General features: G+C 45.0%; 1 protein-coding gene across 6 annotated transcripts in view; it reads right to left on the minus strand.

The window, feature by feature from the left end:
- Spats2l (spermatogenesis associated serine rich 2 like) overlaps positions 1 to 25704 on the minus strand; it is a 154982-nt gene that overhangs the window by 30068 nt on the left and 99210 nt on the right. For 4 of the 6 annotated variants that reach the window (XM_057758630.1, XM_057758633.1, XM_057758629.1 and 1 more), the window contains 4 exons: positions 23744 to 23793; positions 20738 to 20984; positions 3169 to 3375; positions 1807 to 1942 (listed from right to left, as the gene is read on the minus strand). In XM_057758630.1, the coding sequence (XP_057614613.1) occupies positions 1807 to 1942; positions 3169 to 3375; positions 20738 to 20984; positions 23744 to 23793 (640 nt within the window). The remainder of the gene's footprint in view (positions 1 to 1806; positions 1943 to 3168; positions 3376 to 20737; positions 20985 to 23743; positions 23794 to 25704) is intronic. The other 2 variants (XM_057758635.1, XM_057758634.1) reach the window with 1 other exon arrangement.

The raw sequence follows: 25704 nt of genomic DNA on the forward strand, positions 1-25704 counted from the left end.
GATTGTGTAGGTAGCAGATGACTTAAAATTCATAAATTTTAGATAAAGCTAGTGTGAAGTTTAATCCTTAATGCCACAGCTTCTGCTAAAAAGCACAGCAGCGTCAAAGCAAGGACATGGCGTAGAAAATTATGCAGAAAATGCAACCAGCTGGAGCACCAGGAGAGGTCAAGGAGAGATGGAGACGACTCCCATGAACCTGGGTGCCACCGTTGGGTGGTTTCTTTCCGTGTAAGCGCCTACAGTGTGACCTGGATAACTGTGGCTCTTCGACTTTCAGCTTATAGGGCTGAGCTGGGACTGACCCCGTTGTCAGCTCTACAATAAGCATTTGGCTTGGAAGGATAGTGGGAAGACTGTTTTTCCTGCTGTAGTGGTTGGTGTATAGAGACTTACACGGGACCAAAGCAGCCAATGCTTTTGACCAAAATCCCACTGCTGTTTTTTGCTGGAACTACTTAGCCTTAGGGGTTAAGACTTAGTGGGAAGTCAAGAAGCGGCTGCCCTAGAAGCATCTGTCTAAGAATGAAGTAAGAAATAAACAGAAGAGGAAATGGTGGGAGATCCTGCACGAGAGAGATGGAGGGAGGAAGCGAGGAAAAAGGAGAATGGCCGGCTCCTAATAGTGGGATAATACAATCTGACTTAGAAGTAGACTTACCGCAATGAAGTTTCTGGAATATTTCTGGATGCATCAGCCACGAGATTCTCTTTTGTCTTTAGTGTGTCTTTTCTCATTTGAAATGGAAAGAGTCTTAAGTGGTACACTGAGAAGATTTTCCCCATGGTAATAGCATTCTATGTAATGATAAATACCTCACTCCGATTCTGTCCATAACTAATCATCCAGGGCTCAGAGAGACATTTTTTTTTTTCAGTAAAACCAGCTGAAGGAAGGAAAGGGCAACACCTAAACCACACCAGGGAACCATCTTTTTTTTTTTTTTTAAAAAAAAGAAAGCAAGCATGCTTATTTGGTATAGAACAGTGAGCTGGGTAGTACTGAGAGCAGCACTGTGATTGGCTAAGAGTGATTGTCAACCTGGCGGGATCTAGAGTGGCTGAGGAGGCAAGCTTCTGGGCACAGCCGTGAGCTATTACCTAGATTAACCGAGATGGGAAGGCCCGCTCTATCACTCTATCTGTGGTCGGTAGACTGGAGTCCTAAGCTGAACATAAAGAAAAAGAAGAAGCAAGCTGGGGAGCAACACCCACCAACTCTGCTTCCCAAACACAGACACAAGGCGGCCAGCTGCTTCCAGCTCCCGTGCCATAGTCATGAGTTCCTGCTACGGTGGCCTGTGCTCTCAGGCTGTGTGTCAAAATACATCTTTCCTTCCTTGGGTTGCTTTTGTTACAGGGATGCAGCCACCACAGCCTACATCAAGAGGGGAACTCTATCACTAAGTTTACTCGATAAGATGCTTTTTACTAGGGGCATTTAACGATAATGATGGGAATATTTTTGCTTTTTCAAACATCCCTCATGTGATTAGCTTTTCACGGAAGTCAACGCCACGTAAGCACGGCCCATAAGCTTTCGTCCCTAGCCCTGATACGCTATTAGGTCAGCTTCAAACTCCAGTGAATCCTGACAGCTATCAGAGTTCTTATTCAAATACCATTCCTTTCTCATTTCCAAGATCTATTTTCCTGCCTGCAGAACTTTAAAAAGAGTCAGCCAGAGAGCTGTTCTGTGATGTTTATGCATTAAATAAACCACCTTTTCCATCTGATGCTTTTTAGAGGCCACGGGAACGGCCCAGACGCTGGGAATTTAAGGCTGTGGGGTCGGCTTTTACTCACCAGTTGTGTAGCTCGGCGAAAGCGGCTTTGATCTTCTTCACGGAACTGTCCACTTCCTCCTTGATCATGACACGGTACCGAGTTAGGGAAACGGTGCAGCGCTGCAAATCCTTCACCGATTTCTCGATATTTGGGCCTAAAATGGACGCCAAGAAAAAGACGATCAGTGGGACCACTTTATGTTTTATTTACGAGCTAAAAGAAAAAAATGAGGCAAGCCACCCACCCTACAGAGATCTGGCTTTTGTTTTCTAGAGGAAAAACATTGCTAAAGGGAAATGATTTGTCTGGCCCCCGAGAATGTTTCTCAGAGGAACACTGGCTGTGCCACGTAGGGCCTGTCTGTCCTTCTGCCCCTCAGCGAGTGTCATAAACTTCAGTGCCTTCCAATCTAAAGGTCATTTGTGTAGCTGGCTCCCTCTGTAAGCACCGCTGCGTGTGGCTCAAAGTCAACAGGGATTTGGGGGCAGGACAATGACAGGGGGGGGAGGTACAAACGGGTTCCAGAGAGTGGGGCAAGAGTGTCAGGTGTGCGGGCTCCTGACTGGAATCCTGGGCCAGGCCTGGAGTGACAGGAACAGAGTGTAAGCATCTCTATGTGTGCCCATCTCCCCTGGATTCCTGCAATCCGCACCAGGGTGGAAAGCCTGCCCAGCCAACAGGCTGCTCTTATCTCATCAAGAGTATGTTTCGTCAAAGAAAGCAATCTTCCTAGAGAAAACGGAGCTAGTGTGTCAAGCCAGAGTCACAGAAATCAAATACAACTGAGGCCAAATCAGAAGTCACTGAGTTATTGAGTCTTGGAATCAGAAAGGAAGTGATTTAGCCGTTTCACTTGTACGTCTAGTCAGAAGTCAAAGACACGAAGGTTTGGAAAATGGAAATTCTGTGTGTCAAATAGCAAAAAGCCTTTCAGTGTTAGATTGTCTAAAAGTTCTACTACAGAACCGAGTTCACATAGGGAAGACTGTCTCTCAGGGAAGAGCTGTTAGGATCTACATCCATCTTCATCCACACAGGCCTGGACGTCATATGTCTGGGGGGCACTCATCCGTCCTGTGCTAACGCTGCTTCCTAAGTGACCGAACTAAATGAACACGCATCCATCCACGGTGGGGCAGAGAAGGGGATGCCATTCCACCTTGATTCTCTTAGACCTTTGACAGACATGGAAAGGACTGCATCTGTCTTCCCATTTTCCATCCGAGTGGATCATAGGGGAAAAAATAAAGAAGAAATTCCAATGTAAATAGGATCCTCTTTGCTAAGCAGTATTTTTTTTTCTGGAAAGTTCTGCCATACTGGCACTTTTAGGTGTGTACGGAACATGTCGAGTCATGTGTGCAAAAGAAACCACTTTACCTCTTTTCTTTGCCAGCTCATCCGCCTTTATTTCGAGATGAGCTGCAGGGGCATTGGACTTAACAGGAGATGTTTTTGCCTTAGGCTTGCTTGGGTTACAAGGCTGCCCAGATGACCACTGTAGACCATCTGGCCTCTCTGATGGTCCATGAATAGCTTTGGGGCTCCCATCTAAGGAGATTTTCTGTTGCAGTAGTCTGTTGCCTTCTGTAAGAGAACACCAGATAATGACTGTGAAGGGGATAAAGCAAACACACAGGCAGCCGAGTGATGGGGAAGGGTAGGATGTCTGGTTCCATTTGCAGGCTGACAATAATGCCTTGCCCTGCAAAATACCGAGGAAACCTTCTTCTAGGATTCCCAGGAGGTTTGAGGTAACACCAGAAAGGGCCGTGGGTTTAGAGTCAGAAGACCTGGGTCTGTGTGTGGGCTCTGGGAACTGCTTGCAGTGAAAGGTGGACAAGCTGTTTAATATCTGAACCCCACTTTCCTTACTTGTAACTGCTTAGCAAGGTATTAACAGGCTTGCAAGAGATGAGTATGAGTCCCCATCTCTCCCATTCCAGTAAAAGTTTACACATCTTTCAGGGTGAGCTCGCACTGAAACTGAAATACACAACCCCCCATCCCCCGCATCTCCATTAACACTTTGTGGTACTTCATTCTGAGTTAAGGAAGGCAGGAGAGGAATTGGAGATGGGGCAAGCATGGAGTGACCACGGGCAACATCATCATTTCACCTAATTTATGGCGGGATTAAATTGGTAAGCATGACGGTAACATCTCAACTATCTTTAAATTCTAAGACCTGGATTCTCTCTAGAACTTTAACGGATGAGGCAATAAATTAGCAGCACGTTGCTTTTGGCATCCTTTAAAGGTAGGGTCCGAGGTAGTGATTGCTGGTGTGAATTTAATGGCGCCTAAGGGTCCCAAAAGGGAATGTATCACTCTTTAGATTTCACCACAGAGATCTCTGGTATGAAGAGAGAGAGAGAGAGAGAGAGAGAGAGAGAGAGAGAGAGAGAGAGAGAGAGAGAAAGGAAGGAAAGAAGGAAGGAAGGAGGGAAGAAAGAAAGAAGAAAAAAACAAAACGATAGCCAGTGTGCTTCTGAAGGTCAGGTTCATGGACAGGCATGTGGTTAGCAGAAAGAGTACATTCTGGCTTAGAAGACTCCAATTCTGAGCTACCCTGCATCCTGGACAGTCCAGTAGGAATGCCTTTACCTCTCTAGCTGGCTGTGGCTCACAGTATGCAGAGTACCATCCTCTCTTTGAAGCCCAGCCTCCCTGTCCCTTTCTTAGGCACTTACCCACCCATTTCTTCCTGCTCCTCGTTGGCTTTATATATTACATTTAGTGTAAGGCTCCTACGCCTGTCTCTCAGCACTGCCTTGCGAGAGGCTATGACCTCTGCGAGGGCAGACACTGAGCCAGATTCCCCTTCTAAGCTCCGGGACTTGTGTCTGGTTCAATAGATTTCTGCAGAACTGTGATTGAGTTAAAGTACTCTTAAAATGATTTCATAGGGGGAAAAAAAAGAAAGAGGCAAGGCACACCTTTCCCGATACTGTCACAAGACGGGAGGGAAAGTGTGAGAGAATGCAATCCGGGTCCCAGATAATTTGATTTTAGACATTAGCTCATTTATGATAAATACGATTTGACTCTGATACAATCCATCATTCATAACCTGCATATCAAGGAGTTTCCCTGAACGATGGAAACCTTACTGAAAAGGAAATTATAGCACACAATGAAATGTCCAGAAAGGGTAGTGAACAGCGAGCAAACACTTAAATCGCGTTTCTTGTGGTAACAGAACAGATTGAAATGGTGAGGTGTAATTTAATCCTGAGTCACACTAATGTAGAACATCACTGTGTGAATGACAGTGGCTGTCAAGCTTCGGTGTGAAATGACTCTCCCTCGGGACTGTTCACACAGCAAGTCCCTAAGGACGGTCTCTGGAGAGCCCAGGTCAGCAGCGGGCCCCGTGTTCTGCATCCCAGGTGGCTCTGGAGGAGCGGAGATGGGTAAGCCCACCTTAGGATGGATTTATAAACAGTTGCGTTGAAACAATGTCTAAATCCAAACTGGTTCCAACTCATGCCCTTCCTACATCACAGCTGAAGTTCTACACTGTTGTGCGATTCTACATTCAGAATCTTAAATTCAGCACGGCACAGCAAATTAGTTGCAGTCTTGGAAATATGGGGGCGGGTAGCCTAATGGGAATAATGACCTTAGGGAGAAGAACAGAAATTATTCTGTTAAGATGCAAATGAATTTTAACCAGGAGTCAAGCATGTAAATAAATGTGAGCTCATTAACCTGCAGCTAAAGATATTTTGTTTGTGCGTCAGAGAAATAAATATGTAGGCTATTGATTCCGTTCACCATCCATCTCACAAATATTTATGGAGAAATTTTAATAGTAATATTTTTGCCCTTTGAAAAATCATTATTGGGGGGAATCATCGAACACTGGGGATTATTTACAATGCCCAAAGACCACTTGGATCTATCTGCACACTGGCTAGGTAGATTAGTCTATAAATATGGTGAAACCTTGGGGTTCTCTCGGATAGTTACACAGCCACAATGGAAGGATGGCCATTGGACCACAAGTCCTGGACTTGCAGTCATACAATAATGGAAGTTCGTTCCCGGACATAGTGATTTCCTTTTAGTATCAGAAGCACCATCAGGTCTCCCTCTGGAGTCCAGCTTTAAAACTGAACAGCCTGTAGCTGACCGGAGTTGATCCACACAGGTGCACGATCAATAAGGTAGCCGTTCCCCACGTGTGGCTACGGAATAGCTAAAATGTGATTATCCAAACTGTCATGAGAAGTCCAATAGGAAGCATAGACTGTTGTTTTAAAAAGCTTGGCACAATACTTTACAAAGATTCTTTAATACTAAAAATAGGAGACTGGAGGGTGTAGCTCAGTGGTGTAGTATTAGCCCCGAATATGCAAGGCCCTAGGTTGGATCTTTAGCATTGCAAAAAGTCAACAGATAAATATTAATTACATGTTGGAATGATCGTATTTTAGACATGTCAATTTAGATAACATATTACCCAACTGAAACCACCTTATACCTTTGAATGTGGTTGTTAGAAAATATAGAATTACATTTGGGCTTGCATTGTATTTCTATTGGTTAACACTAGTATAGACTGTAAGGAATGGAGAGTTTGCAGTGATCAGTCACTACTAATCTATATTCTACGATGAGAAGGCATTTATTTTAGTCTGCACTTTCTGCGTGTGAAAAGCGGAGGCAGAGATATAGGCCTTGCTTATTATCCTAGGCTTGATATCGACTGCTATAGGATAAACAATGAATGAATGAATGAATGAATGAATTAAAAATATGTAGCAATGACCCAGCATTACTGAGCACTTTGCATCGCCAGGGTCATTCCAACGGTAGGGCACCTCGTCAGATAGGAGCCTCTGTGGCTTTAATATTCATCCAGGACTTGAGCCAAATTTGCAACCTCTTAGAAAGAGCGAATTTGCTCAGATTTCAGCAAAAACTACACATTTTTACTTAATTCTTTCTCGGGTGTTTATCTTAACAATGGGGCCCAGAAACTTCTGTGGTTGTGAATGTCACAATTACGAGAACCCTTCCCAAATGGAAAATACTTAGCAGTTCCTCACACCGCTAGCGAGTGACTCGCGGAGAAGCAGTTGGCTTTCTGACTCAAGGAGACTCTAGGGACACTTCACGTGGGCTCACTGATGTGCTAGCTCTGCCTTTCCTATAGAACACAGTGAGCCACATCTCCCTGCCCTTGACACCAGTGCATACAATGTAGGAAGCTGATAGTGAGCCCGATGTGACCTTCTTTGTCTCAATTGTCCTGGCAACAAGTTTGGAAAACAACTGAGGATTTGCGTGAGTTGTTGTCTGGACTCTACTGTACCCACTGATGTAGTTATCTGTCCTCATCACATCTATGTAAGAAGTCCCAGGATCAGATAATGTATGTTCTCCAGATTTATTTATTTTTATTCTAGAGATTATTCTGTCTACCATAGGTCCTTTGCATTCTAATATAAATCTAAGAATTAGCTTTTTCAATAGAAAATCTGGCAGAACTTTAGTTGAATTTGTGCTCAAGCTATAAGCCAATCTGAGAAAAAGCTGGCCTATTGCCAATATTGAATCCTTTGATTCTAAAACATTATGCATCTCATCGTTTATTTGAGCCTTAAAAATGATCTTAACTAAATTGTTTTAGTTTTGGGGGGGTCTTAAATATCAATAATCAAATTTATTCCTAGGTATTTTAGACTTCTTTTGTTTTGGTATGTAAGATTTAAATTCTTTTTTTTTTTTTTTTTTTTGGTTTTTCGAGACAGGGTTTCTCTGTGGTTTTGAAGCCTGTCCTGGAACTAGCTCTTGTAGACCAGGTTGGTCTTGAACTCACAGAGATCCGCCTGCTTCTGCCTCCCGAGTGCTGGGAAGATTTAAATTCTTTTAAATTGCCAAATGTTGGTTACAATTACAGAAAAAGGAAACTCTAAAGTGTGTGTGTGTGTGTGTGTGTGTGTGTGCATAAACAGGCCCCCAGATCTTAGCACAACTGATACCATGATGGAAATGCCATTCAGGTCTTGGAACTCAGCATGTATACAGGGAGTTAACACTTGCCAAAATGGGCACAACAACCTAATCCACCAAAGTCAGGAGTTCTGAGACAGTCCCTAGATACATTAACCTTGCTTCCTGGTTTCTGTAGTTGTGGATTTTGGCCAACTGTTGTTGCTAATTGAGGTATGTCAACCCAGGACTTATTTTTTGTGCTTCAATGCCCATCCTGAGAAAGACTTGGGACTGCACTCGGGTCCTGAACACCTAGGGTAGTCTCTGGAAGGCTAATAAAGACTTTCTATTGGTTTGAACACACATCCACGTAGTCTTCTCTGGTTGATACCTCCTAACAGATACCACACAATATTAAACTTATATCCAGAGAATTATTTTATGACCTATTAATTGGTCTATTCTGATGAAAATGCCAGATGTCCCTGAAATGTTGGGTCTATGGCCCTATCAATCAGGTTAGTTGACAGTATTGAGTACTGATCTTTAATGTAGCTGTCTCATCAATCTGTAAGAACATAGTATTATAATCTACAACTACTATGGATTGGTCTTTCTTTAATTCTATCAGTGCTGCTGCATAGATTTTTGAAGCGCTATAATTAGGTTTAGAATCGTGAACTCTAGTTGATATACTGACTTACGTGTTAATATGAAATGGCTCTGACAGCGTTTCTTGAATTGGAATCTCTTCCTCTGTGCTAATGCTGCCACACCTATCCTCTGTATATAGCTGTTTGCACAGTGTGGTTTTCCTATGCTCTACTTTTAGCTTTACATTTACAATATCACATCTACTCTGTCACTATCTACTTTCTAATTGAAGTTTTAGCCGCTTACATTTAATGTAATTATTAGTACTATAGATTATATCTACCATGTTGAGTTTATATTAGTATAAAAATTAAAAACAACTAGAGATCATTGTAAAGATTACAAGATTGTGTTACTTGTTTATCACAATGTCCTTTCAATAAACATATTCTTCATGAATAAGTTAAGAACCATGTAAGAGTATAATTTTACTTAACCACTTCTGTCAATACAAACACATGGGCTTGCATTTATAACCATATATGAACAACTATGTACAGATATAAATTTTAAAATTTCAAAAACCTCTTTTCTCTAGATTTTAGTTGTTTTTGTGTAAATCCGATGCTTTCCTAAGAAGACTATAGGAAGTAGACAGGCAATTTAGCTCTAACCTCAAGGGGTAGAGTGAATACAGCAGCCTTAAAGTCATTATTTTAACTATTAAAATGCTTTCAGAGACTTCCCCAAAGATGATATTCCAATAAAGCCTGATCATGCTTAAGGGTTGTAAGGTAGCTTTATCTGGAAAAATCGATACACAAAGCATAACTTTGTTGCTAAATATTAGGTTTAAGATTCCTAATGTCTGTGTCACTTAAAACATGTCAACACTCTCTTAAAATTACTGAAGTAAATACAATTTCATTTTATGATGACTGGTAATATAATTTATAGCTCTTGGGTACCCAATATTACTGTTTTTCAATATTTATAATAAGAGAAATACAAATGAAAATTACCTTAGGAAATAATCTTTTTTTAAAAAAAACACTAATATTAGTGCAACCTTTCTAGACAGAAGTATATTAAGAACTTAAGCTCACATATATACGTGCAAGCACACACACACGTGCACACACACATGCACACATGCGCACACACACAGGCACACTCATACTTTTTAAACCCAGTAATTACAGGGCCCAGGAATAATCACAGAAGCCTTGCACTACAGTGTGGTTCCTAAAAGCAGAGGTAAACTGAAAGAATCCATACGGACAAACAATTTAGAAACAGTTAAAAGATGTGGCAAATTCATAAAAGTAATACATCCGTTAATAAATACAACGTTTTATATAGTTAATATACACTCATAAATATGACCTCCCCTCTCCTCAGAGAAGCTTCCCTATGGGTGGGATGGACTGTCAGTACTGAGTCTCACAACTTCTCCAAGAGAGAGACTCGGTGACTACGGAGGGAGCTTATCCGTAAATGGACAGCTCTATCGCCGTTCCAGCAAGGCTCAGGCGACGCTATGCTAGAAGAGGTAGGAAAATCTCAAGAGCCAGAGTTCAGGGAAGATTGCTTAGGAAATGGCACTCTGGGGCTCAGGGAAGTGAGGGTTCAGACCCCACCCCCAATGAGGCACTTTGGCAACTGATGGCCCCTGAGGGAAGGGGTGTGAGTTCACCGTGGCCCACAGCCTGTGATCCAAGCGGCCACCTACGTTTATGAAGGACTAGTCTGGACGTGAGCACACTCTGAGCACATTGTTTTTGGAGCTGGAGAGACGGCTTGGCCTCTGAGAGTACTCCCAGCTCTTAGACTGGACCGAGTTCAGTTCCTGGCACCCAAGATGGGTGGCTCACAGCCTCCAGTAATTCCGCAACAGGGGATCCAGCACCCTCTGCTGGCCTCAGAGGGCAGCTGCACGCATGTACATACATCCAGACAAAGACACGTGTACATGCACCTAATTATTTTATGTCTTTAAGTACACTGAACTCAAGTATGAAATGACTGAAGAATAAATAAAAAATTAAAAAAGGTAAGTGAGAAGCAGAACGTTGAGATAGGGTTGTACTATAACAGAACCTCCTCTTTGTTTGTTACAATCATAAATAAAAGATGAGATACCATGGGAAAAATAACCCTAACAGAGCTTTAATGATATGATGCTCATCCTTCCATGCTAAGTAAAGCAGAATGCAAAAGAGTCACATGCTATGTAATTATTTGTGTAAATAGTCTGTGTGTCTGCGCCTTAAACTGATTTTGAAATGAAATTTAACAATGATTGTTTTGGGGAGACAGGATTTATCTAATGGAGTTTTTCAAATTTCCTCAAATTTGGACAAAGTCATCTTAAACACAGAAACACAGACTCTATAATTATCTCTAAAAAGCAAAAGATAATAACTTAAAATAAGACCACAGCAGGACACAGGGTCCCATATGCACCGAACCTTTAGATACAGGAACAAGACTTACTCTTTATTCAAAGAAGTCAAACTTGGGTTTTTGAAAAGAGCACTGTTTGCAGAAGGATATAGGGGGCAAGAAGTGAATGTGGGGGCTTCCTGAGCACACTTCTGTAGCAGTGAGAGAGAGATGGGGCCGTGGTTTGGGTGGGAAGGAAGAGGGAGAGACGGTGAGAAATGGATCCATGCATACCTGGGAAGGAAAATCAGCAGGTCCTGATGGCAGATTGATAACAGGGGCAGGGAGAGAGGGAGCTGTCCCGAGTGCTTGCTAGACCTCTGCCTTGCATGGATATGAACTCAAAAAAAGAGAACCAAGCTTAAAATGGAGATCAACAGATGGTTTGGAGCGTGCCATTGAAGTGATTTCAAATGTCTAAATGAAAATGTCAACTATAGTCCCAAACTTCAGAGAAGAATACAGACTAGGAAGACTGGGGTGAGCCACGTGACTTAATTAAAGCCAGGGCATGGTCCAAATGATCCAAGGAGAGGGCATACCTGCATGATGAAGGACTTGGGGCCAGCCAAGCCTTGATGAGACTTAACAGGCCAACAACCAGACAAAAAAAATGGTTCTCAAAGAAACCGAGGGAAAGCAACAAAGACACAGAGAAAATAAGGGGGCCGTTTCAACCAAGTTGAAAAAGACAAGGTGGGTAAAGACAGAGGCGTAAACAATGGTGTGTCTGCTGGAAGGAAAAGATGAAGGAAAGATGAAACATCTGTCAGATGAAGTCGCTGGGAGGCCACTGCGGACCCTGGGCACATTGTCTTTGGAGAGATGGGGTGGAAGTCATCACAAACAGTCTGATGGGTGAGGTGGGGGTGATGGCATGGAGACCTGGGTAGAAATAACTCCTTTGAGATATTACAGAATGACAGTCCAGTGATGAAACCTCAGAAAAGTTCTTCCTGTTAAAGCCACTTCCCTCCCATCTCCTCTCCCACCTCTGTAGGACAGGACGGCTAACAGACACACCGACTTTGCAGTAGGGACCAGAACACAAGGGTTAGCCAGACATAATGTCAGTTCTGCCCTTTCAAAAATTTCCTTAGTCATTATTATTCCATCCGAATCCCAGGGAACCCGAGCGGCTTGGAGGCCATGAAAATGGGTGATGCCCTGACTGGAGACATTGTATTAAAAGACAACAGCAGCGGATCAAGCTGTCAGAGGTAGAAGACAGACATGTAAAGTCAAATGTACGCCACTGTCTTCATTCCTCGCGAGGCAAGTTCAACGCTCTTTGCATCCGACAGCTTCGTTCAAAGCTTTGCTCAAAGAAAAGTCTTAAAACCTTTTAGGAAACCCCTTCCTCTCCCCGTGTGCATTCTATTCAAGTCCTTTTGGAACCGAAGCCACCATGTCGAGGTTCCGAAGGTAGGATATTCAGAGATGAGGATCAATAGAGGGTGTTGTTGCTGGACAAGATACAATGTGCTTTGTCAGTGATGAAGGGGAGAGAGGCCTCTGGGCTTCACCTGCCTAGGAAACAGAGAAGTAGCTAAGGGTGTTGGCTGTCCGGTGGCCTTGGGTCACTATAGCCAGTGCCTGCCTGTGGCCATTTCTGCTCTCGACTGCCCAGGGAAAGAAAGCAGAGATCTGAGTCACGGAGGGCAGAACCGAAGGCCGCCCCTCAAGTACCTGCCCATTTCAGCCCCAGGATTGCTCCAAGAAAAGGCTGAGCAATGCACATCTCTACACGGAAGGGAACCGAGAGCTTGGGTCCTAAAATAGTAATTGAAGAGGAACATGACGGATAACTGCGTGCTTTGAAACAACAATAAAACCTGTGTTTGTAAGAGGGCACACAATCTCAGCTCTATATAAAGTATGATATCTCTAATTTTTCAAAGACAGCAGAAACCTATGCTGATAATTGTGGGGGCTTCTCTGAGGTGTTCGCCAAGTCCAAACAAACAAAAGCTAACAAAATTGACTGTGGAGCCCACCACGGCCTGGCACAGGATACTGAAGTACCCACAGCTCAGCTTAGACATCTCCTCTTCGGATGCTTATATCAGCGTGACCTCATCCAAAGCCACCGCACATCTACCATGTCTTCAGAGAAGAGGCCTTTGTGCTTTTTAGAATCTCTAACCATTTTAGGATCTTCGTTTTATGTTGGTTTATTATCTACCTATTTTCCCTACCCAACAAAGTACGCAAACTCCTTGGGAGCAAATGCACGGTCATCTGGTTCATCTTCACATCGGGTGTGCCTTTTAGATGCTCAGACAGATTTGCTCATCGAGTAAACCAGGGGCACAGTGATTTCCTCTCTGCCAGACTCTGTGCGGAGGGCTCCGAGCTATTCATTCACTGCTCACCCAAACCTTGGACAGTTAGATTTGTTTGTTTGTTTTGCTTTGCAAGGGAGTAAAATGAAACACAGAGCAGTTAACTTTCCCATGGGCACACAGCCCGTAATTACACAAGACAGAGGCTTGAGCCCAGACATTTCCATGGCTGGGCACCTCGGTTCTTGCTCATGATCTGTTGAGTCATTGGGGAGCAGGCACTTTTGAAACCCTAGACTACACAGATTTCGCTTTGCTAAGAAAGTTCCAGGCTAGCAGCGTTCCTGTGGTCTTCTCTAATCCTGTATCCCAATGCTGGGCTCAGAGGAGCAGGAGGGATCCTGTTGGAGCTCCTGCCAATAGTAACAAGACAAAAAGTCTGCGTGGGAACCGTGGAGGCACCTCAAAACACGGACGTGTTCTGGGTAACAGCCACATTAGAACACAACAAGCCCCTTTCTTTCTCCTGTGACTGATTCCACGTTGAGAACGAGGTGAGAGGCAGTTCTGTGCTTGTGAGACCCTCAAGTCTGGATTGTAAAGGGACAATCTGCAGTCTAGGTTGGGGAGGCCAGCACCCATGGCAGGGAGTACTCCGCTTGTGGCAAACAGGAAAAGAAGATGTGGCTTCCCAGGATGCTTTAGGGATGAGAAACTCTAAAGGGGAGCTGCTGGTAGTTCCAGTCCTGCTTTCCCTCCTCCGTGGGCATGGGTCCAGCTGGAGGGAGACCCGGAGGAATGTGATTTCCTGTTCTGGCCCAAACACAGATAAGGCTTGAGAATCCGAGGCTCAAAAAACATAGCAGGAGGGAGATTTGGGGAAACTGGACCCTAAGGTGCTTTAGATGTTTAGTTTGGAGGCCTTGAGGGAGTAAAAATGACTATCTTTAGCACTGCTTTTGATAAAAATAAACCTCCGTCTAGTCTTTGCTTGAACTTAGTATTTGGAAACAGGACGGTTTGGACTGGATTATATATAAAAGATCTCATCTGGGCTGTTATTAAACATTCTGAAATACAGAAAGAACGACTCTCAGGCCGAAAGCCTACTCCTCAGCCTCCACGCTCTGTGCCGACACGCAGCACTGTCTCAGCTGACAGCGCTATATTTACAGCCTAGAATGATGGCGCTCTGGGCGGTTATTTTTCACGGAGGAAGTCACGCTAACACCCGGAGCCACCGGCATATATCTTAAAGCTAACTTTTCCCCTACCGGAATAATGACTCTGTTTAAGACTTTCAAAAAAAAAAAAAATAAAAGAGAGAGATCCTGAATGTCAAGGTGTTATAAAAAGATAAAACACGCCTTGCACACGTCCACAGCCTGCTGCCCGGAGGGACGTTCGCGGCAGGCTTTGTCAAGCCGGTTTCATTACTGGAGAGCCTGATAAACGTACTGCCACGAGTAGCCGGGAGATTTCCTTCCGGCTCAGTCTGCGACTCCACTCAAGCACAGAATATCATTATATGGCTTTATTACTATTACTTTTCCCTAATTTTTCAATTACACGTTTTTTAAAATTTGTTTTTTTTTTTTTTATAGGAGTTAGAGAGCTTGTGGATTTAGCATTAATTCTCCATTGCAATTTAGATAGACCTAACCGAGTCAAGTTTTGCCAAAATTCATAAAGGGGAAGAGTACTTTTTTGGCCTCTCCATGCAAGCCTGGGTTCCCCAAAGAAACAGGGCTTAAGGCTGCACCTCATCCATCCTTCTGCTCGGAATGGGGCATCATGTATACAAGTTCTGACATTCACCTGCGATTTGTCTGTCACTGGGCTCAGGACTTCTGATAGATTAAACATGTGTTTTAGGGTCCTTGAACAGTTTTGGCATCAACTTCATGATGGGCCTTTACTATCTTTGGGAGGAATGAAACCTAACCAATCACAAACTTCTTTTAAAAATCTATGACCACACAGCACGTGGGACGCCGATGGAGCCAACGGTCAACCTAACGACCTTCTACTCCCATCATGCATTTTTCTGAAAAAAAAGAAAAAAAAACGCTCACAGAAAGCATAAAGATTTGTGAGGAGCCAATGACAGCAACAATACGTTCAGGTGACACTCAAAAGAACCAAAAGGACACCGAGTGACATTTTGTACTGATTGTACAGATTCTTCCCAGAAAGCCTCTGGATATCCCGCCGGTGAGGATAAAGTCCCCTTGCAGAGAGGACAGCTTTAGTTGGTGCTTAGCTGTCAAGGGGACACCCATGGGGAGGTGAAGGGCTTCTGCCTTGCACTCAGTCCATTTACTTGACAGATTTACGGAAACTGTTAGGACAGAGGCATAAATTACGAGTCAATGAGCACACACACGGCTCGGCTTTTAGTTTATGATTGATATCGAAACGGCAACTTGAGTAATTAGACTTTGAAAGTAATTCGTGTGAAAGCAATAGCAAGTAAAGCTGGGAATCTGCCACTTGGTTATTTACTTTCTTCCTCCCGTCCTGACTATAAATCAAAAGAGATTTTGAAAACTGAATTAGAAATTCCTGGAGAATTTGGATTCAAAATCAATGAGGTGGTTCTCGTTGCAGTGGCTGCTTGGTTTTTTGTTTTCTGTTTTTTAAAAATATTTATTTATTATGTATACAGTATTCTGTCTACATGTATGTCTGCACAGGCCAGAAGAGGGCGCCAGACCTCATTACAGATGGTTGTGAGCCACCATGTGGTTGCTGGGAATTGAACTCAGGACCTTTGGAAGAGCAGGCAATGCTCTTAACTGCTGAGCCATCTCTCCAGCCCCGCTGCTTGGTTTTAAGACACTGTCGTGTAGTCGATAAGGATGAGTGACCACAGCACTATGGACGGAGTTTGTAGGAAAGGGGGAGAAAAATGAAGGCTGGATGAGCAACTTAAAGACTTCCGGTGTGATACCGAGTGCCATGACCTGGCCTCCCCTCTCATGTTCCTCAGTCAGTGTGTACCACCATCGGGTTTTGTTTGTATTTTGAAATCCTAGGCAGGGATTTGTTGTGGAACAGTCTTTTTGGACACTGTGAGTATGCATCACTCTGATTGGTTTAATAAAAAGAACAGCCAAGAGCAAGGCAGTATTTTCGGAAACAGGGGAGTCTGGGAAGAAGAAGGGCGGAGACACCAGGAAACAGAGCAGGCAGCATGGGCATTCCAAAGTAAAGGAAACTGACCCAAGTAAAGGAATGCAGATGAAAAGATATGAGTTAATTTAAGTTATAAAAGCCAGTTAGAAACAAGCTGAAGCTATTGGCCAAACTTCTGTAATTAATCAGTCTCCATGTAGTTATTTGGGAGCTGGCAGGTGAGGTAGAGAAAGACTCATTACAGGGATAATCTCACCTTTGGCTTGTCACAGGATAACAACGCCATACTAACTGTAGGGGTATGACAGACAAGGGGACTGAGCAAAATTCTCTGTACCCCTTATAACCTTCCAGTCTTCTCCATCACCTTGTCCCTAGCCTTCCCAGCCTTCTCCGTCACCTTGTCCCTGACCTTCCCAGTCTTCTCCATCACCTTGTCCCTGACCTTCCCAGTCTTCTCCGTCACCTTGTCCCTGACCTTCCCAGTCTTCTCTGTCACCTTGTCCCCAGCCTTCCCAGCCTTCTCCGTCACCTTGTCCCTAGCCTTCCCAGTCTTCTCTGTCACCTTGTCCCTGACCTTCCCAGTCTTCTCTGTCACCTTGTCCCTGACCTTCCCTGTCTTCTCCGTCACCTTGTCCCTGACCTTCCCAGTCTTCTCTGTCACCTTGTCCCCAGCCTTCCCAGCCTTCTCCGTCACCTTGTCCCTGACCTTCCCAGTCTTCTCTGTCACCTTGTCCCTGACCTTCCCAGTCTTCTCTGTCACCTTGTCCCTGACCTTCCCAGTCTTCTCTGTCACCTTGTCCCTGACCTTCCCAGTCTTCTCTGTCACCTTGTCCCTGACCTTCCCAGTCTTCTCTGTCACCTTGTCCCTGACCTTCCCAGTCTTCTCTGTCACCTTGTCCCTGACCTTCCCTGTCTTCTCTGTCACCTTGTCCCTGACCTTCCCAGTCTTCTCTGTCACCTTGTCCCTAGCCTTCCCAGCCTTCTCCGTCACCTTGTCCCTGACCTTCCCAGTCTTCTCTGTCACCTTGTCCCTGACCTTCCCAGTCTTCTCTGTCACCTTGTCCCTGACCTTCCCAGTCTTCTCTGTCACCTTGTCCCTGACCTTCCCAGTCTTCTCTGTCACCTTGTCCCTGACCTTCCCAGTCTTCTCTGTCACCTTGTCCCTGACCTTCCCAGTCTTCTCTGTCACCTTGTCCCTGACCTTCCCAGTCTTCTCTGTCACCTTGTCCCTGACCTTCCCTGTCTTCACCGTCACCTTGTCCCTGACCTTCCCAGTCTTCTCTGTCACCTTGTCCCCAGCCTTCCCAGCCTTCTCCGTCACCTTGTCCCTAGCCTTCCCAGTCTTCTCTGTCACCTTGTCCCTGACCTTCCCAGTCTTCTCTGTCACCTTGTCCCTGACCTTCCCTGTCTTCTCTGTCACCTTGTCCCTGACCTTCCCAGTCTTCTCTGTCACCTTGTCCCTAGCCTTCCCAGCCTTCTCCGTCACCTTGTCCCTGACCTTCCCTGTCTTCTCCGTCACTTTGTCCCTAGATCTCTCCATGCTCACCAATCTATGACACCTCAATCGCTCAGGTGGAGGTGGCATCTTTGCTCTCCAAGCCTGAAATTCACTGTATTCCACAGTCTTCGCTACAAGAATATCAGAGAGCGAGTCCCACAGAGCCTACCCAACAGGTATCCTTCTCAGAGTCCACCTGGCATCTGGTACTCAACTAAGAGTCTCCCAGGAGTGCCCATCCCAGTCCTCCTGGTGTAGACTTGGGCACCCAGCACCCATCAGACTGAATTTGTAACAGTTGTGTTCTCAGAGATTTTACATTGCTTTCTTCATATATTAGACAGAAAGAAACACTGTCTACAATATCCAGCTGAATATTGCCTTTTCCATCTTAAGCCCAAAGTAGCTCATTGTATACGTGAACAAGACCTCCCAGTTCACCTGGTCAAAAAGGTCTTAGGTCTTGATTGAAATTCTGTTTCTAGGCAGGTTCCATCACATATAAATTTTATTTTTAGGATTTTTTATAACCATGGGGTAGTGGGTAGTTTTAATTATTGAAAGTTATGGCTTGGAGGGGGTCCCCAGAAGTACTAGAAAGTGAATTCCTCCTACTGAATGCTGGGAGGTAAGCCTTTAACGTTGTGACTGGGACTGAGGACGCCATACTTATGATGAGATTGCAGTGGTTACAGCAGGGGATTCGTAGTCTAGACCTTCAACTCTCTCACGCCTTCTTTGCCAGTGTTTGATTTCACAGCCTCTAGAGCCACAAGCCAAATAAGCTTCTCTTGCTTACTATTTCCTGTCTATAGTGTTTGGTATGGCAGCGGTCGGAAACAAACCCAAAACGGTTTTCTTATATTACGAAACAGAGACAGGCCAGTAGAGAAGAAACAATGCACCCAAAGATCGACAGTGTATTAAGAAATTGCCTTCTTCCATGCTCACAATATCGGGGCTGGCTTGCCCACGCCTCTGCCAATGGGGTTGGCTAAATTGTGCTGCCCACGCAAGGTGCAGGGCCTGCTCTCCCGAGTGTTGCAGCTGGTGGCAGGCAGGGGCAGCTCTCCGTCCCTTCTGACCTCAGGACCAACTCTCCACCTGTGTCAGGCGTTGGTGGTGGTGGTGGGGGGAGGGGTGAATGAGGAGCATCCTCTGATGCTGCTACTTTACAGATGAGCAAGGGGGACAGCTCTTCCATATTCATAACTTTGGGGCTAGCTCATCCACACCTCCACCAACAAGACTGGTTCTATTGTGCTGCCCAGGCCAAGAGGAGTTCCAGTGAGTGTCCAGCCAAGAAACCAGGGGCCTCAAACCAGACCGATGACTCTTCACAATGAACTCTTGCAAGTTAAGATACACGGACAAAAGGGTTTACGGCATGACTCATTGTGTCACACTGCAGCTTCCGTGACAAGATTGATTTTTTTTTCCTTTTTTTTTTTTTTTGTCTCTTAAATTTTATCCGGGGGAGAGGTGCAAGGGCAGAGGATGGATACAAAGGAACGAGAAATGAATGGGATCCAGATGTGAAAGACTCAAAGAACAGATAAAAAGGAAATTAAAAATAAAAGCACCAAAATAAATAAATAAATAAAATAAATAAAGCACCCTTCTGGGGCTGGTGAGAGAGCCCGGTGGGTAGGCGTACTTCCTGTGCAAACACGAAGACCGGAATTTAAATCCCCAAGCCCCACAGAAGCAGCTAAACATGGCTGTGCACAACCGCTGTGCACAACTGCTGTGCACAGTAGGCAGACAGGAGGGTCTCTGGGGCTTGCTGGCTGTCAGCCTGCCTTGTGGTACAGCAAAAGGCTCTATCTCAAAGGAATGGGTGGAGGGTCCCAGAGCAAGAGACCCCTTACAAACTCCTCTGGCCTTCATACTGGCATACACGCCTGCACACACGTGTACATAGAACACACACATGCATACACGTACACACACACACGTAGACTTCTGAAGTTACTTGAGAGCTGCAGAGTATATAATGAATCCACATTCTAATACCCTCAATTTTCTTCCAGTCCACCGTACAAAAGGAGATAAAATAATCTGGTCTAAAGAAAGAATTTAAAAACATTTTCTTTTGTCATAAATTGTCTTTCCCTTATTCGTGGGGAAGCATCTCTTTAAGCTGGCATTGCCTAGTCCCCCCAATATCCTACTATGACTAATCTGAGGGATCGGGACTCAGAGAGACCCTTCAGGCAGGATAGGGAGAGGGGTGGCTGTTAGGTAAACAAGATGGTAAGGGGCTTCTTCCTCACCCTCCACCCCTGAGACAAAAGTCTGGCAGCTAAAACAACTGCCTTGAGGTTTTTTTCTCCTGCCCATGGGGTCCCTGCTCCACAAGTTCAAGGCTTAATCAGGTTGTGTTTCACAACCACTGTGAGCCAATCAGTCATTCTGCCTTCCTCAAACTGAACAACCCCAAATTAGGGGATCAAGAGCCTTCGAAGACTTTAAAACAGACAAACAAAACACAAAAACAAAAATAAAAAACCCCTAGCCCTTAAGAGAAGCTGGGTGGGCCTCAGGCTCCCAAATCCCCCTCTGCTTTGGGGAAGGTCTCACTCCATGTGCTTGCTGTGTGTGTGTGTGTTTCTTCACCCCTAATAAAAACCTTTCTTTATTGGGGGATTCTGGCTGATCCTCTCTGCGACCTTGGAAGATTCCCCAGCTGTTCCATGTTAACGCTCAAGATATTTCCTGCCTTTTAATTCTTTAACCGGCATAGAACATAACCGAACAGAACAATAATTCTAGACAGGAACAGAACTATGGGGCTTTTCAGTGGGGTGGGGTGGAGGTGGGGATCCTCTGAGTCCGTGCAGGGACAGATGGAGCATCTCTTGGAGGCCACGTACTATGTGGCTTCAGGACTCAATGACACCTACACACTAGCAGTTCAGAGTTTCTCATCCTGTGCAGCAGCAGCAGCAGCCAGAGCTGCAAGGCATTAACCTCTGTGTGCATGCGTGTTGCGCTCTCTGCCCATCACCCTCAGCAAACACACTTAGGAACAACTGACCTGTGGTCCCACGCAGAGCCCTCGGTGGTTCCTCCAGTATCGAGATCTTTCTCTCACGTGGCGGGAGGGCCAGTTTTTCTCGGGCAGAGTCAGGGGATGAGCTGTCCTTGTCACAGCCATTCATGTGACCATTTTGCATCAGCGGAACCTGTGGCTGCAGGGGCCCCACCTCTGACCTTTCTGCCTTGTCCTTGGCATCTTTGTTGCTTTGATGCTGCTTGGATTTGCTTCTTTTCCTTTTATTATTCTGCATCGAGGAACAGATGAGAAAACAGAGCTGTGTTCAGCAAAGACTCCTGAACGTAAAGTAAAAGAAGATAATCCTTCTGACACCCGGTGTTTAACAGAATGGGTGAAAACACATTTTTATTAAACACCCAAATTAATCTAAATATTGTGCTTCTAAAGTCAGTTGTTTAAATTTTTACCTTGCGATTGTAGTAAGCGAAAGGTTCCCTTAATTTTAAAGGAAAAAAAATACAGGAGCAATAATTAAATAGCAGGGAGGTAATTTAAGCAACTTAAGAAATACTCTTAGAGCACGGCTGGCAATAGAGAAAACTTTAACAGCTCTGGGAGAATTGGTGAGAAAAGGAAATAATAGCTCCTGCTTTTGAAGCAGTTCAGGATCAGGAGGGCAGCTGAACACTCGGGTACCATGATCTGGAGGGAGCCGGAGGGAGCCTGAGTGACAGGAATAACCGGCCAGAGCAAAAATAGCCTCGTGTAGCAGTTTCCTGAAACATTGTACCCTTCTGGAAGCTCCTTAAGAAGGAAGGTAAGCAGCTAAAAGTAGCTCAGGAAGTCCCTGAAACTGATCAGATCCACTCTGTGCCTCCATCCTAAGCTCCTAAGAGTAAACAACACTGTTGGGAGTCCCTCCTGAACCGGACCATCTGTCCTGAGATCCTGTGGGGGGGGGCAGACGTGTGTGGTATCCCCCTAGGGGAAGTCCATCACACAACCAAAGCAGCACACAAAGCAAGGCTGACTTGAATCTCTGCAAAGTCACTGACCAATCAGGAAACTAGAGGAGTTGTTGCCAGCGTCCAGCAAAACCAAGGCGGCCAGAGGCTTCAGAATCATCCTGTGGTGATTATTTAAGTCAGGGCAAGCCCTACTACAGGGTAATACCTGGTTTGCCCACTCCACTGTCAGTGGCTAGCGGAAAAGAGCCAAGGTTCGTCTCATTCGCTTTGAAATACCTCCGCGTTACATTTTTATTCAAAGCGTTTTAGATCTTCACAGAACTTTGCTGTAGTTTTCTTCAGTCGCTTGCTTGGTCAACGAGTGTGTAACAGCATCCGGGAAATGAAGAACGTGTTCCTAATTTACACATCTGTTTTTCTTAAATTTGCGCATGCTCTCTCTCTGTTTCTATCCTGCTGCAAAGCAAGTGCGGATGTCAGAGCAGGTTGTCTTCTCCCACCGCAAACTCAGGAGGTCAGGCTGGCAGCAAGTGTCTTTATCTGCTGAGCCACCCAGGAGTCCTTGACGTTGGTATTTTCTTTACGTGGTATTCCGTGTACTTAACAATCAGTGTTGCAGCCGCCTGACCCAAATTAGAAAGTATGTACCCCCTGTGGAGTCTGCGCATGCCCGCAGGGCACCAGCCTGGCTTAATCCTCCAAGCACTCAGAGACCCGAGGAACCTGTTTTTCCCTTTTTAGCCTCCCTACCTCTTGACTCTTCCTTTAAAGTCATAATCATGTCCTGGTTGGTTCTTCTCAGTGAGAGATCTGTATTGTTGAGCACAGGTAAAAAGCGACGGAGGAGACACACACACACCCTCACACACACCACTGACTTCTGGAGTTCCTGTCCAGTGTCCACTGGGTTGGATCTGGAGACCATCTCCCTATGGAACCCTTAGGATGGAACTCAGTAAGGAGCTCTGTCTGCAGCTGCTGTTTGCGCCCGCCTGCCAGCCCCAAATCAGAGAAATTCAAAACCCAAACCACACATCTGAAACTTTCCCACGTAAAGCTAAATGCTGCCTTTCAGTCAGTTGCAAGTCCTCTTGTCTCTGTCTCCCAGGGAAGCCTGGGAAGCTATGATTAAAGACAAGCAGACAGTGTCACAAAGGGGTGGCCAGCAAGCAGGGGAGCCTTTCCTAATTCCTCTTCTTCTACGTGAAACCCGCCAGGACAGGCCTAGTCCAGCACTTCCTGTGATCTCACGGCTCCACGAAAGCAGCCTTGCTTTTTCATCTGTTCAAAATCTGTTGCACAGGCCTGGGATTTTCCCTTTCGGGGGCAGGGTGGGTTGGTATCTTATGTCTCTGAGTAGCAAAACCCAGGGCTGCGTGGTGCCAGCGTGGAAACACAGTGCTGGGTGGCCGTGAAGAGCAGCAGACTCTGTTTGTGTGTGTGCGTGTGCGCATGCATGCAAAAAATACCATGCTGTGCCCAGGAAGCACAAAAACCTGTGACCAGATGGTATAGCCTATCATGTGGATGGGGCAGAGGAAAACCCCCTGGCCATTGCTGTCTAGGAGTGGTTCAGGAGTGTTCCAGAAGGACCATGCTCTCCATGGCTTTAAGACATTTACTCTTTTCACTAAAGACTGACTTCAGGACAGAAAGTACCTTACAGCAGCCTTGGATAGTTTTTTTTTTTTTCAGTTGGAATACAAAAGTGAAAATACATTTAGAGCTTTTTTAAGTATCTTGAAAGCATTCCTGAAATTTTTCCTTTGTGCTCTGGGATATGTTCGGGCAAGTTAGCATCCTCACTGCTTTGAATTCTGTTGCTGGCCTCTCCTCAATACTTACTCATGAAGAAGCACAACTCTGGTCCTCCTTAAGCACCCCTGGTGGGTAAAGACACTGCACAGAAAACAAGGCCATCAGGAGTGGCTAGTAAGGGAAGAGAGGCCTGGATTCGGGTTCTTTCTGGGTGTGCATATTAACGAACATAAAACTGGAAGCTTTGTTGAGAGGATAACAGCTCGGAAGGTTTTATGGAAGATGTTACTAATTCGCCATCACTACTGATCTGACTTACCTTCTTCTTTCCTGTCATGTTCCATTCTTTGAGAACTTGAATTGCACTGCCTAGAAAAAGAGAAAGAGCGTTCAACAAATATCCACACAATCAAGGCGGCAGAGAATTCATCTGAGCCATGGTAGCAAGGGGGAGGGGGTGGGGCGGAGTCCTTCATTTATTTTGATACAGCCGACCTTAATAAAAGTGCCAGTTTCGCTTCTCATTTCCAAGATTTTCATTTAATTCACTGCACAATCTTGGTTTTATAAAAATATTAAGCCCTACTTCGCGAGGCTTACTTTTTTTTTATCGTGATATTGTCTTAGGGAATATGAAATATATCTTGAGCATTTTCTGGTCGCTTCATTGCCATAGGTGGAATTAAAATTGTTCTTTTTGATGTGCGAATAAAGCATTGTACTCTGAGGCGAACATGGGATTTTCTTTTTTTTTTTTTTTTTTTTTTTTTTTGGTTTTTCGAGACAGGGTTTCTCTCTGGTTTTGGAGCCTGTCCTGGAACTAGCTTTGTAGACCAGGCTGGTCTCGAACTCACATAGATCCTCCTGCCTCTGCCTCCCAAGTGCTGGGATTAAAGGCGTGCGCCACCACTGCCCGGCAAACATGGGATTTTCTGTGTTATTAGCCGCGGCAGTTGGGCCTTTCTATGTGGCCGTCCCTTCTCTGTTTCCACTCTTGCTCGCCGTGCTCGAGACTCACAGGGGCTGAGGAAGACAGAACCCATTCTGGCTTCTCTCTGTCCACCAGGAAAGAGGAGAATGTGTTCTTTACATGGCTTCTATTTCACAACCAACCACGTTCACTAAATGACTAGTGGGACCCCAAGTTCTGCCTGGTCCGGTCACATCCATGTCCTGATGAGGACACATGCCACCACTGTCAACTACAGTCAGTTTCCACGCACTTGAACCAAATCATTCCGACTTTCTGGGAGCAATTTCGACAACTTCTTGATAAGGAAGAGTCAGGGGATCCCGTATCACCAGGTACTTCTTCAAGGGTCCCAAGTAGTCCAACAATGTTAAACATACTCAGATCCCATGACACTGACAGCTACCTACAAGGTACTGGCTAACCAGAGATTAATTTAGAATGGGTCTCAATGATGAATTTCCAACTAGCAGGCCCCTGTCATTGATGGCACCGACAGTCGAAGGCTATAGTGTTTAGATAGACTGGTCACTCCTATCTATCCAGAATTTCCAATTCAGGGTCCTCCTTGTCTTGAGTTTGCCATGCCCTTGAAATAACAAGGCTGCACACAAAAGGAAACTAGAATTTATCCTTCCTTCTTCCTCCCTTCCTCCCTCCCTTCCTCTTTCCTTTTTTTTTTTTTTTTTTTGTTGTGGGTGTTTAGAGACACGATTTCTCTGTGTAGCTCTGACTGTCTTGAAAATCTCTCTGTAGACCAGGCTGGCCTCAAACTCACAGAGATCCACCCGCCTCTGCCTCCCGAGTACTGGGATTAAAAGCACGGGCGAACACTGCTCTGCCATGAATTTACAGCTTTTATTAACTGGGTCAGCGTTTCTCTAATTCACCCAAGGAGTTAATATTTGTGGACAGTGTCCTGGTTTGGGGCATTACTCATTGGTTACACATCAGAGTTACTCTTACAGCTAAGCTTCTATCTTCTAAGTAAAGTTAAACTCGAGGAAACAGTCGAAGCCGTTCTTGTCGGGAGGGGGGCTGCTGTGTTTTCGGTCCCACGCCCATCCGGTTCGTTTTCGTATTTTGATGCTGGTCTCATTTGCAATCTGGACAATGAGCTTACACAGCAATTGTCAAGAAATCCTTTTATTTACAAAGGATTCTGAAGGCAGCGTGATTCAATTGACTGTGTCAAAAATGGCTGGAGGTGTGTCCTGTCAGGCCTTTGGGTTCCTGATTTCAGTGTGGCCCACCAAGGACACTCAAAAAGTATTTTTCGACTTTGACTGGGTTTTAAGCATCTTTTCCCA

The sequence above is a fragment of the Chionomys nivalis genome, chromosome 26, assembly GCF_950005125.1.
Source record: "Chionomys nivalis chromosome 26, mChiNiv1.1, whole genome shotgun sequence".
In the NCBI taxonomy this organism is placed as follows: Eukaryota; Metazoa; Chordata; class Mammalia; order Rodentia; family Cricetidae; genus Chionomys; species Chionomys nivalis.